Source organism: Bombus impatiens, unplaced genomic scaffold, assembly GCF_000188095.3.
Source record: "Bombus impatiens unplaced genomic scaffold, BIMP_2.2 scf_0317, whole genome shotgun sequence".
Lineage (NCBI taxonomy): Eukaryota > Metazoa > Arthropoda > Insecta > Hymenoptera > Apidae > Bombus > Bombus impatiens.
The window spans coordinates 1918609-1932020 of NT_176736.1; the positions used below are offsets into that span (position 1 = coordinate 1918609).

The 13412-nt window shown below is 44.3% G+C and overlaps 1 protein-coding gene across 18 annotated transcripts in view; it reads right to left on the minus strand.

Moving 5' to 3' along the window:
* The window catches only part of LOC100749525 (regulating synaptic membrane exocytosis protein 2), a 70492-nt gene that overhangs the window by 31393 nt on the left and 25687 nt on the right, over positions 1–13412 (minus strand). For 16 of the 18 annotated variants that reach the window (XR_004461609.1, XR_004461607.1, XR_004461610.1 and 13 more), the window contains 3 exons: positions 7963–8176; positions 7281–7470; positions 636–849 (listed from right to left, as the gene is read on the minus strand). The exons of 1 other annotated variant lie outside the window; for it this stretch is intronic. Coding sequence is in view for 13 of the 17 variants with exons in the window: in XM_033320433.1 (XP_033176324.1) it covers positions 636–849; positions 7281–7470; positions 7963–8176 (618 nt within the window). In the remaining 4 variants the exon portion in view is untranslated. Of the gene's footprint in view, positions 1–635; positions 850–7280; positions 7471–7962; positions 8177–9802; positions 9886–13412 lie in introns of all 18 variants that reach the window. One more of the 18 variants, XM_033320427.1, reaches the window with a different exon arrangement.

A 13412-nucleotide genomic window follows, 5' to 3' on the forward strand; every position in this document is an offset into this window, starting at 1 on the left:
AGGGAGGGGGGATGGACAACGGGGGATTTATTTACTTCGGACAGTGAGCCCCTCGCTGGAAATGCTACCGAGGTTTCCCAATGGATCGGGGTATGCAAGGGGGATGGTATTTGGAGCTTTTGTGGAGGAAAAGTCCTGACACGGTGATTCTAGCTTCAGGTGATGAAACTGCGTTTGTGGCGGGGGGGGGNNGGGTTGGATCGAACCGACGAAGGCTCTTTCGGTTTGAGGAGACGTTAAAGCACTTCGCGTTTACGTAACTTCTTTAATCGTCGATAAATTCCGCCTGAACTAGAGATAGTTCGCATATTATGGATAAGAATGGTCACTTCTCGCTATATTTGCACTACCAGTAATTTAGAGTTTGCGAAATAAATGAATATGATATAATGAACGTATAACTGAAAAATTAAATCGTTCTCTATAAGCTTTTGGTTCGAATTGTCGCTCAAAATAACATATTAAATAACAGTGCCAAAGCTCTTTTCAGAAAATGCATATAGAATCGCTTTGTCCTTCTCTGAAATACTCTACGAATCACAGAGTCGATGAAACAGTTGGTCGAAGCTAGGAAGGAGGAAAGCTTTTGGAGGCACAGGATTCTAGGGCACCGAGGTTAAATTTATCGTTCTTACCGGGTCTCAGTTGACCTTCTATGTCAGCCGTGCTACCCTTCTTGACCTTCTCGATGACGGCGCCCATAGAGCCATCCTCCAACAATTTGCCGCCGACCACTTTCAGCCCCAGTATGCTACTACTGCTTGCGGAGCCGCTTCCGGGCTGCTTTCGCAACACCATGTGGCCAATGATCTTCTGACCGTCTCTGCTCACTTGCCAGGATAACGGATGCTACGAAGCGCGGAGAACGGTTTTTCTTTGGTTTTTTCTTTGCTTTTCATTGTCAGACTTCTGTCGCGGATTCGCGTGAGATGAGAAGAGGGTGGGTGGAAGGAACGCGTGTCTTCTCGCGCCGAAGATCTTGGAAACCAAATGCGATGCGAAACGGAATCTCCGGAGGATTCGTGTCTGGTAATATCGTGCATTGGTTTCCAAATTCCTGGCGTGACTCGACTGATCGCTATGAAAGTAATTCGTGAAACGGACTGTGACGTTGATGGATTCAAGCTGACCTTCCTGGAAGAATATCCTGCGCCTGCCGGATTGTATAGCGTTAATCAAGCCACCAAAGGAACTCGGTATCGATCGCGTCATCAGTCGCAGGATATTTCTGTCGCAGGGCATTCTGATGAAAGAGAAGCTGAAGAGAATGATGGTAGCCCTCGTGGGCGATGCGATGCGCGCGACACAGAGGATACTCGAATATTGTTATCGATTCAATTGTAATATGCATGGGTGTGTTACACAATTTCCGTAAATGTTTAACGATCGAAATATTTCATTCGAGTATTCTCCAGATTTACAAAAACGTGTTCGTATGTGAAGTGAATCTACATGTTTAAGAGCGAATGGTAAAACGATCAAGCTCGACAAAAGGAGAAAGCACGCTATCGTACATCTAATGATCGTACATCTATACAGTATGAATAGTTACTATGTTCATGCTTTGCGACATGCTTTATCAACAGGCATACGAGCAGAAAAGCGACAATCAGTCCCTTCGAACGTCCGATGTTCGAGGTACTCAAGGTTCCAGGCATGCGACAGCGACGTGATTGCATTTCGTAAAAGAAAAAAAAACACCGTTGAAGTTGAGGTTTCTCTGTCGAAGAGCGACTCGACTCATCTGGTGGATCTACTTTAGGGAGAGGGGTCGCCTCCTTTCGGTTTCCAGTTGATCGTGTCGATCGTGAGTGAGTCGTGGCACTTTGATTTCGCAGACAAATATCGTAAAGTATTATTCGTACAGGAGACGATTGGTTCTATATTAAATCCTAATTTCAATCTTATCTCTCAGCTTTCATTTATTACGATACTTTGCTTAACCCCGATATAATTGGCTGCCTGAACCGTGTCACGTTTATCTTTTATTCCTCCTTGTTATTTCTTTCGTCTTTTTTTCTCTTTGTTTGCCCTAATTAAAGGATCTAAGGAACTTTGGATTATGCACTCGACACGGGCTTTTCTTTCCACTTTTCATTTCACGGCACAGAGTCGGATGGAATAGTTGTAATTAAATATTTCATTAACGGAGTTAAACGCGCGTTCGAAAGTTCCGTTAAGAACTCTTGTTAAACCCGAAAGAGGTCGCTTAAAATATGTTCGTTCTCCCATTATGAAATGTGAGTTTCAATCCAGGATTTTTTCCCTTCCATTTTGCTTTTCTCTGCCTCTATTTAAAATACGCGCAACTTAGAAACTAACACCGAGAACTAGTTTTCGTTTCATCGCTGGTACTGCACGGGCGCAGCCAATTACATCCGTGTTTCGTTTCCGAGACGCCGAGAAGTCGCGGATTTATCAAAAGACACCGCGAAACTGATCGACGAGACTTAACGAGGTCGTCGAGACTCGCCACTGCTTCGGATATCCTTTGGCCGTGCTCCAATTCGATTAATTATGAAACAGGTACGCCTCTCTCAACAACCAGCCATCCTTTCGGCCATTTTAATTGGACGTTTTGGAACGGTACCGACTCGTGAAATCCCCTATTCCTCCACGAATTGACAGTCGTCACGTTCCTAGCAGATCTCAACTTCCCAGACTATTATTTCCAAGAAAATCATACGAAAGGTTATGACCAGGATTACGAAGATATATCGATATTTATAAAACAAAGTAGCATGAACGTACGTAACTTTGATTCAATGTAGCCGGGATATCGACAGAATGGCAAACGATTATCTCGCGAAACTCTCACAAATATTGTTTCATCAACATTATCCGCTCGAATGGAGTTCGTTCAATAACAGAATCCACGCGTGTCAACTACGGAATACACAATTTAATTTCGTACAATGGTTATTATCGATCATGATGCAATTTCTAGACATTCTGATCATCGTATACGTTTATCAACTAATCAACGGTTTCTTATCATAAACGATTTTTAAAGAAGAATCGTCGACTTGAATGGACAATGGCCCAATCCTGGAAGAAGGTCGATCTTGATTCGACGGAAGAAATACACGAGATTAATCGCCGATGGATAAATTGCTCGATTGCCGTTCGTTTATTCGGACCGAATTTAATCTTGCTTATTTGCTTCGCATAATTGGAGCACGGCCTTTCCATCCCCTACAGTTTCCTGTCTTCTTCTATTTATCGAACGATGATCCGTAAACTGGTGATTATATCGACTTGCCTGAAGATGCACGCGATTCGAAACTGGCCGCGAGGATAATCGTTCGTTCCCGTTCGAGACAAAGATCTCTTACGAGATCAAGACGCAGGGTAATTGTAGAAACTAAAGGAGAACGATCGAGTGATATTTTCGCCGTCGAAAAAGGGGCCTCGGGAACTCGGTCACGCCGGCACCGTGACACAGCCGCAATTCCCTCGTTCTCGTTGCGGCACCGAGAATTTTTCAAGAATTACCTCGACCTCTTGGCGAGCACTGAATTGTCGTTTTTATTGCGGCTCGTACAGGGTGTTCCGGACGGGCTTTAAGAAGCTATAATTTCCCTCATTTCACCGGGGAGAAACTTTGAAACATGCCCCCCTCTCCCCGCAATTGCTACACGTGTGCTAAAAATCGATACAAGATTTCCTGCTTTATTTCATTGGGAGGAAAATTCTCTGTCGTAAAGTCGTCTCGTGAAATACTTTCCGTCTATAAATCCAATGTACGTTGCCGTAAGTATTAAGACACATGCCGTAAGTATTTGTTTAACAGAAATTCAATGCTTTCTACTGCCTTTATTTTCTAGTCGCTTTATTGTACATTTATATTATCATATCATAATTTAATTACTTTATTATATCCATATCTGTATTATGATTTAACTCTACCCTCCTCCTGACGCTTGTTTCGCTTTTGTATATCGCTGAATATCTCCTCTTCGTATTTTGAAATAGTTTATTCGCATTGGAAAGTAGTATATTTAAATATGTCGGGCAAATGTTTAATAAAAAAACCCAGCAAGATTAAAATACTAAATAAGGTAAAATTTATTCGAGTTTCCTAGTACCCAAATACTTACGGTCGATTAGTCTTTCTCTCTCGAAGTGCCGTTTAAACTGAAAGCATTGGAGACGTCTCGTCTATCGTTTTACCCACCGGGGAGAGATTCGAATCTCACGATCGTCCTTAATTCACATGTTCGCGGAAGCTTTCTATCCGGGAACGAACGATTAATCGGGCAAACCGATGCAAACCGTCGCGGTGTTCTATGGCTTATAAGCGGTCGGTTCCATTCGAACGAATTCGAACGAGAGACATCCGAGACGGAGTGTGGGAAAGATTCGAAAGAATGGCCGCGCATGGATCGAAATTCGAAGCCGATTTACGGGATCGTGTAATAACAATAACGGATAATCGAACCGTGGTTGCCCATCGGCCGTCCCGACGCCGGCAAATTGACAAATACGCCCGGCAAGGAGGCTATCGGAAAACCAGCGTTTGAATACTGCAAGCCATCCGTCCGGAACGACGATGACGAACGATGATGTCGGCCCTGTTTGCTCGACTTTTCACGCAATGACTCTAGCCTTTTTATTACTTTGATATTTTTTAAACAGCGCTTATCTTCGGTTAATCTTGAAATGGTAGAGTAGAATTTGCTTCATTTTACGATTGATTGAGAGTTTAATAAGAGGACGATAAATCTTAATGGTTTAGACGATTTTATATCGTGTTATATTCTACGCTGCTGGTCGTTATTATCAGTATTAGGGTACGTGCTGATACTTGAGATTAGGATTATCAAACCAGACGGAATTTTTGTCTTTGCAATTACCGAATACGAGCGTTTTTGACAGTATCAGCGTTTGCTTTTATCGATATAGAAACATGATTACGTGTATTTATTTACTCTGGTTATACTGAGTTAATTCTGATTAACTGTATCAACATAGCGATATCATTCACATCGTGAGTGTGTTATAATATGGAATACCAGATGAACTAAAATTTAGGATTTTCGAATAAATGCAGACTATTCAAATACGTACAGCCAGCAGTATATCATTAGAAATTTATCGTTTCAATTTCGTTCTACCAAATGAAGATGAAAAACTGAAGAAAGGAGCGATTATATCCGCAATCTAAGCTCTTCTTAAACATTCTTCGCTTTAAAGTTGTAAGGGGCCAGCGGCGAAGAGAATAATCTTTTCTCGCGAAAAACAAGCTGACAAAGAAACGAGTTTCCAATTAACAGCGACGTTCCGTTTTCGAAAATTCGTCAAACGAAACGGCTCGACGGTGATCCCGTGGAAACTTGATTAAACGTGGTCGCGCTCTCTCGCCTCTGAACCCCTGCTCGTTTAATAACGCGAAGCGATATATCGTAGCGGGATGTATCGTGTGGTGAATGAACAGTGGCGATGTGAGGGTTTGGATGAGAGTCGGGTGTATCGCGAGACGACGCTTCACATGAGTCGTCGGAACGGCGCTGTGAAACTAGCGAAGAACGCGAAACGATCGATAACTAGGACAGAAACGTCTCTCTAGAATATCCGGAGGATGGAGATCGAGATGTGTTTTGATAAACGATTAGAAAGGCAATCGATAAATGAGCTGAGAAGTCGATAAATGACGAGAGAACGTGGGATCCGGTTTGCTGGCGTTCCGTTGAGTCGCGTCGTTTGATCCAAGAGAAGAACATATATATATATATGTATATAATACGTGGATAGTTTAAGAAAAATGAAACGATGAAAGAGAGAGAAAGAGAGAGAATGGGGGTACGCGAAGAAAGCATCCTATATTCTATGTCGCTATATCACGGCAGGGGAGGTTTTTTGGGCGAGGCCCGAGAGCTTGTTAGTGGTGAGATCAATCCAAGACTCATGCGATCAGGTGCGATCAACTATGTTTGCCAGGAACGTTGCATTCCCGACGTGTTTCGTCAAATACTCTCGCTCTGTGACACGTGTCGCTGATTGCTAGAAAGACGCTCGACAAAAGGAGGTCCGAAGGACTTTGCACGCGATAGTAGCAACCAGTATTCAGTTAATGAACTCGATTTATATATATATATATATTATATATAAGACATATAAGATATATATATACATAAATATGTATTATGTATACTATATAGAAACTGGTGCGTCGGAAAGTAATGTCGTAACGAAAAGGACGCGAATCCAAGCACGAAAGCCTTCAAGCTCGAAGTTTGGGGGTGAATCGAGCAAAAGAGGTTTCTTCGTCATACGAAGTATCACGTTAATGTAGTATGAAATGACAAAGAAAGAAAGAAAGAAAGTAAGTGGAAAAAAACATATAGAGATTGAAAAAAAAAAGAAAATTGTTTATGTTTGAAGTAAGATGCATCAAGGCGCGAGTGGAGACGGGATCTTTCCCTCCCTGAAACTTCGGCTCGCCCGGCATTTGACTTACGTCGAATTAATTAACCCCTTCGTTACGCATTCGATTCTATGTGTGGTCGAGTTGACTTTCCATCTTGCGAACGAGATCAACGAACAAAGCGTCTAAGGCAAATTACATCTACGGTGCTATCGTACGCTACTAAATAACTATCCAAAAAAAAAAGAAAAAAGAAAAAGAAAAGAAGACGAAACGTAAAGAGAATCATATCTGCCATCGAACATTCGACGGGCTCTAAAACGCGTGGCCGTGAACGAAAGGGTTAAGTTGAAACGTTACTAAAACTACTACACTAGTGGTACATGAACCAATCAAATATTATCAGGCACTAAACAGACCACGGAGATAATCATCGTTCTATGTATCTCTCTTCGCTAAAGCTAATGTGAGAAGCAAGGAACGAGGAAGAATTAAAAAAACCGTATTCCACTTTGGACGACAGAGATCCGCGACGGTTTTCTATGCGCCATTCATACAAGTTCGGCGCGATTCACGCGGCAGGAAAAAAAAGTAGAGCTTGTAAAATTTGTAAGCGTGTCAATTGTTTCTTCTTTTACTTTTCTTTTTTCTTTTTTTTTTTCTCTCAACACGGTCGACACACGCGCGACAGAGACCCCTTTTACTCGATCATCCACCGGCTACTTTCGTTTTCCTAAGTGTATACTTCTAATCGAAAGCGACTGCCTGGCCATGTTTCGTACTCGAGAGAAACTCGAGAGTCAAGAGAAACCGATGGAACTCTAGCCTGTATATGTGTGTTGTTCGATCGACAAGCAAAAGTATATTGCCGAATGTGATCGATCGATGCGAAAGTCGAGTAACGGGCCCGTACCTTGGGCAGGTCGCCCCTGTTGCTGTCCTCACTGCTCGTGAACGTGCTAGAGGTGTCTATTCCGGAGTCTTTGGTCGCGCTGTCTTGGCTACCTTGCCGATCGGCCTCCCAAGACCAATCCTCCTGAGGGCCGCCGACATTGGTCCCACCGTGAAATCGCACTGTCTTTTTCCCCCTCCTCTCCGTGAACCTAATGGACACGCCACATACACAGGAGATACGAGAACGTGTGTGTCTGTGGTAACTGTGTGTTCGTCTGCGAGTGTTCTCTTTAACATGAATGTATATATACGGTGTTGTTTGTATAGTGTCCCGTTTACAGTTTCGCACTCTACCATGTGTCTAATGCTTTCGAACTCAGAGACAGAGCTCCTACGCTACGTAACGATCTTTGATCCCGAGTTTGCCAGAGACGGCGAATTCGCGTGACTCGAAATAATTATATTACTGAACAATCTAGGATCCATCGTTTGATCCAATAACACATGAGAATGAAAGAAACGACACGTTAGAAATTTTGCATCCAGGTATCGCCAGAGACTGGCAATCCCGGGACGACCGACGCGAACAGCGCGAAAGAAACGAGCCAAAAACAAAAACAGAATCGAAATTATAGGATACTCGAGAGATAGAAAATTTCTATGGAGAAACGAACGCACGATCGCCAATTTTACACACGCACCTCCTACTGTCGGAGCGCCACTCGTCGCCACTCCTTCGGAAGCTCCGTCTCACGAGAGTGCTCTCCTCTTTTCGCGGCTCTCGCGGTGGATGATGACCGTTATATTCGATGGTCATCGCGGCCATGTTGTGGTGCCCGTTGTGAGGTCCGTTGTGCCTACGTCCACCGCTGGACATTGATATCGGACCTCCCGTATGGTGGTAGTACCCCTTCCCTACAGTAGATCCAAAACGTTTTCGTTTCCTCTGCTCTCTTTCTCTGCTATCCGATTAACCGTCACATCTTTAACTCTATTCTCTACCATATCATTTATCCCCATTTATCTCTCGTTTACTTCGAAATCCCTTTGTTTCCTTAACTTCCAACCCCTTATTTAATCCTTGGTAAGTTTGCCAGACTCACGAAAATTCTACGTCCTAACACATCCTATTACAACACCGTCACGTCGTTCATAATCAGAGGCCTAGCGAAAGCTAACCGCATGTCCATATTTTCCACCTATACCTTCCCCTTCTCCACCTAATTTCCTTCCACTCCGGAAAGACGTGTGCATTTTAGTGTATCGCGTTCGTTAAGTATACCTGTCGAATCAAAACCAGCCAAAAGATAGGTGCAGGCTTACCCTTTCGGGGGAAAAGTGTGCGAGGAAAACGGTGCTCGGTCGGACCGGAAGTCATCCGGGAGCCGCACGGCCGCCAGAACGCCGCTGTACACGCTTCGGTGTGTGCAAAGGTGTGTGTTGTATGTGTGTGTACGTATGTGTGCGTGCATGATAGCGATGCCGTTTCTCGAAAAAGCGACCACAATGTTTCCTGCCTGGGGACTTACGTATATTTAGGTGAGACATCGAAAGACAGAATTCCGCACGCTTCAGGCGAATCGTAGACGATGTCTGATTGATTCCCTTGAGAAACAGTCGTTCGATGAACGTATGATTCGATCGTGAAAGGCTGAATCGTCGGAGGGAAACGCTAGCGTGCGAGAATTCACGGACACGGAGTGAAACGTTTCGGAATAATATAGGGGCACACGAGATAAAATCTTCGACGTAGTTGCACAGTATCGCATGTATGGGTAGAGAACGTGGGTCTTCGAGACGAACATCGAAGCAACAGAATGTGAGAATGTCGGGAGTATTCTTTGGTGGGCGATTTGTGTACGTGGCGTGAGTGAGGTGTAAACGATAAGATACTTGTATACCTGTGCACGATTCGTAGCCGTCCAAAGTAGAACAAATAAAATCTGTTACAGCTCTGCCGACCGATCGCACTTCCACGTCGAGACATTCGAGAATCCTCTTCTCGTTCACGCGAGTTTTAATCCGTCACGAACTATCGCAAAATTTCTCTGTTGATTCTTTTCGTTAAAGTCTGAAGTTGGAAAAAAGGAGGGCGAACGTTCCGTTTCGTTAGATTCGTGAAAAATCAATTTCGAGCAATCGCCGATGATTGAAAGAAACATGACGCCATGTGAGCGCACACGTGTCCCTTGGCAAATCGTTCGCTCGTTTTCGCGCGTCGTTAGGCTAGTCGAAAAAGCCCAATGACGAATTGAACTGTCAAAGAAATAGCTTGATGTTCTACTTAAAAAGAAACGCATCGGTCGAATCGTACAGATCTTCCGAAAATTCTGACGCGATACGTTCGCGACCGGTCGGCAGATGACGTACACACACATGCACACGCATACGCAAAGATATACATATAATATATATATATATATTATACATAAAATATATTATATATGTATATAGGTAAATATATATATATGTATGCGTTCGATTCATATATATAGCGGAAAACGAACTGCCTTATTTGCATTTGAGAAAATTAGTAGGTACCGCGAGGAACTGACGATTCATTCTGTCCCCGGGCTTCTCCCTCGAGCTCCTGGAAGTCACCACCATGGACGGCGGTTTATCCCCTAAAAGGCGATCTCTCTTTAAATCACACATGTTGCGTCAGATGCGTAACGGTGCTTCGCTTATCGCTAAACTTAAAAAAAAAAAGAACAGAACACGAATAAGAGCGGTCGCGATTATCTCTTCAAATTCGTGACGACGATTCTAGAAATCGTTTCTCTCATTTTGACTCTCCCCTCCCCCCCGCCCCGCTCTCGGAGAATTCAAGTGTGTGTAGATGCATGTTCAAACGAGAGAGTGGATAACAATAGTAATCTCCTCGAAGAGTATCAACTACGTTTTGGTGGTAACGCAGGGATGAATGGTAGTAAATCTCTGAACAATAATTCTGGGTGTCTATACTCTAGATATATAGATCGGTTTCGATGCAAACAGAGAGGGAAAAGAAAAGAAACAAAGATTGGTCACTGCTATGAGAACTGCTCTATATGTATAAACAATCGAACACTGTATAAACTAATGGTAATCGTAATACATTGCAGGCAGAGTCTGGTGTTCTCTCGCTACACGCAAGAAGTAAGTCGTCGTTTTCATTATGATACGGCCCGGCCTCGAGAATTCGATCTGGATCGTTTCTGAAAGGAAGATCCAGACGGAAGGAAGGGGGTCGACGAGGTCTCGTTCGTCGTGCAAGCTCGGTGCAAATAAGGTAAAGGATCACGCGTCATAAAATTGGCAAATTGGCCATACGATCGCCACGCGAGACGCGCCTGGCGTCGTCTCCTTATATAACCAAACGACGTATCTGTATCTGTATCGGTCCGCGTCCTCGATTTAAATGTGAAACGTACCGAACCTTGATTTTATGATGTAACAAGTTATAAAATGTGAATCTTCGTCTCTTTTTCACGAGTCGCGATTAGTTACCGAGCTGGCAAGTGTACTTGAACTAATTCGACGTCTCGTAGGAACGAAAACGCGCCCCATTTTGCAATACTACGACGGGGGTTGGGAACGTTCATGGTTGAAAGAGTAGCGATAATCGGTATTCCGCGCAAAAGACGTGCTTTGCATAATCAGCCCCGGCGGCCGCTACAAAGTATTACGCGCGAAAGAAACGTTTCGTACCGTGAAACGAACGAACCAGACAGAGTGTCAAAGGGTGTTTGAAGCACGTTCGAGATAGGCAAGATAGGCACGCTATGACTATCCATGAACGCGATACCTTCTGCCGTGCGATAGTATCGACGATAAATAGAAAACTCGCGACGCAGATGTAAATAGACACAGACAGTCGTTAGTCGAAGCTACGATGACGCGAAGTCTTAATTTAAAAGTTAGATGACGCCGAGTTCATCCCTCCGGATCCATCGGTCCCCGGGTATTCGCGTCCGTATCTGGTTCGCGTTCCACCCACATTGAAAAATCGCTAAACTTAGAACGCAGCACCGTGTGTACTTTATTCCGACGACGAACGAGACCGATGAGGGGGAGGTAGTGGTGAATTCCTCGACACAGAAAACTCAAGATCGACTGATCGGAGACCTCGACGATAATTGCAGCTCCGCAGCCACGAACGTCCTTTCATTTGGCAGCCGTTCGCGACGAAACGTCGCCACATCGCCGTCGCGATATCCGCGTCATATCCTGACCCATAACTCTACTGTATATTAAATATATTAAACGTCGTTTCTCCCCTTCTACGAGAGTTCTCTGTGTCGCCGGTGGATGCGTCGATAACGTCAGCATGGAACACGCGTAGGACGATGGGCGGATAGGGAGGGAAGGTTTTAATCTACGGGAGTTCTCTCCGGGAACGCAGGTTGCTCCTGAAAACGAATTAAAATCTGTTTAATAGAATTTTAGCCACGAACGGGGGAAAACGTGGATGGGTGTCGGGCCGGACGGAAACTGTCAAAGGAGAAAGGTAATCAAAGGCGGAGCAGGCTCGATGAGAGGCCAAAGCGTGGCCGTGACAATTTATCCTTCGCCTCTCCCTTCTCCTCGTCCGCCTGGGATCCGATGGACGTGCAGCAGCTCTCTGCGCCCCTCTGCAAATCCTTCGTTAAAGGGAAACTTGCGAGATGCGAGCGCGCGCGCGTAAACGGACTTACCTCTCGTAACTTCTACAAACTAATTTCACTAGTCACTAATTGTATTGTGTGCATCTACGAATGGGAGCAACAACGCCGTCCGACTGACGCCGGTCACTTTTCCTTTTCTCTCTCGGGTGCGTGCGCGCGCGCGTGACACCACCACACACGCGACACACGAAATCATCGCGAACGAGCCTACACGCTCGTCGCTAATTATCGAGCCAATCCCCTTAATCATCATCTATTCAAATTCAACTCGTCGCGATTCGCCTTCGATTTTTCTTACTATTACATCGCGACAGACCTGTCTTCTGGATCGTGTAATCGACGCATCGATGCTCTTTTTAGTTCTAATTGCACAACAAATATCCTTTGATCATCGTTGTCTTTCTACAACTCTCCGTTTAGCCATTTCTATCAAAGTTTAACCCTAAAATTCATTTTCCTATCGAGGGAAAAATAATTCAACGAATCAGGTCACCGCTTAAATCTTCACGGCGATCGTCAACGTTTGAACAAAAAGATAGCTAAATTCGAAACACTATACAGAAGTGACAACGACTTTAATAGGCACGATCTCTGCATAACAGCTAGCCCAGCCATCCGCATCAGCGCGTACGCACCAAGCGTATAGCTGTATTACTGTCGGCGCGTCTCACTTGTACATACAATTTCAGAATCTCTCGCGTCGTTCCGCAACGTTCAACTGCTTCAGACAGCCAGCGTTTCCATGAATACTGAGAGCGGATGGACAGCTCAGTAGTAACCAGTCTGATTATCCCGACGTTGTTCCCAACCATTTCGAACTCCACCAATGTGTTTTGTAAGCCTTTAATCTGGCTTCGTTAAGACTGAGCCAGGGATAGTCCGAGAAATTATTGTAACCGGTGTTAAACGGTGATTTTGTGAAAGCTTTTACGAATTACGAGTAGCTACGATCTTGTTTGTTTATACGGATACGCTTAAAAAAGACTGGGTCAATTATATCGTGGAAATATTTATAAACGAATTTTCAATTACGTGGCGGTGAATAGGAGGAAATCCCGGAAGAGGATTAGGAGTCACTAAGTTTCTTGGTTCTATCGGTAAACAAAGTAATTTCAATTCCGATAGTCATTTCCGGATGAGGATAATGCGGGGTCACGAACCCGCAGCCTGTAAAGGGAACTCGAATCCGAGTCCCGACCAGTCGACCATCAAATTGCAATGTCTTCGGATTAAATTTCGATGAAACTGCCAGAGGGGGTCGTCTGCGTCCCGACAGCGCAGTTCTTGGGTCCCTAAGGTCGATGCACAAAGAGTCGTTCGACGTGCTATCGTAAAAGCAGTACCGGTAACGTGAACCAGAGACTTGGCTATAGTTTAACTCATTTAAAAATTGAAAGGAAGAAGGAAGCTGAATAGCAAAGGGGGTGTTAAAAGTTGGAAAACGGTCTGTTGCTTTGTAATTATTTAACGCGTTCAGCGTTAGGCATAGCTTCAATTATGCCTAT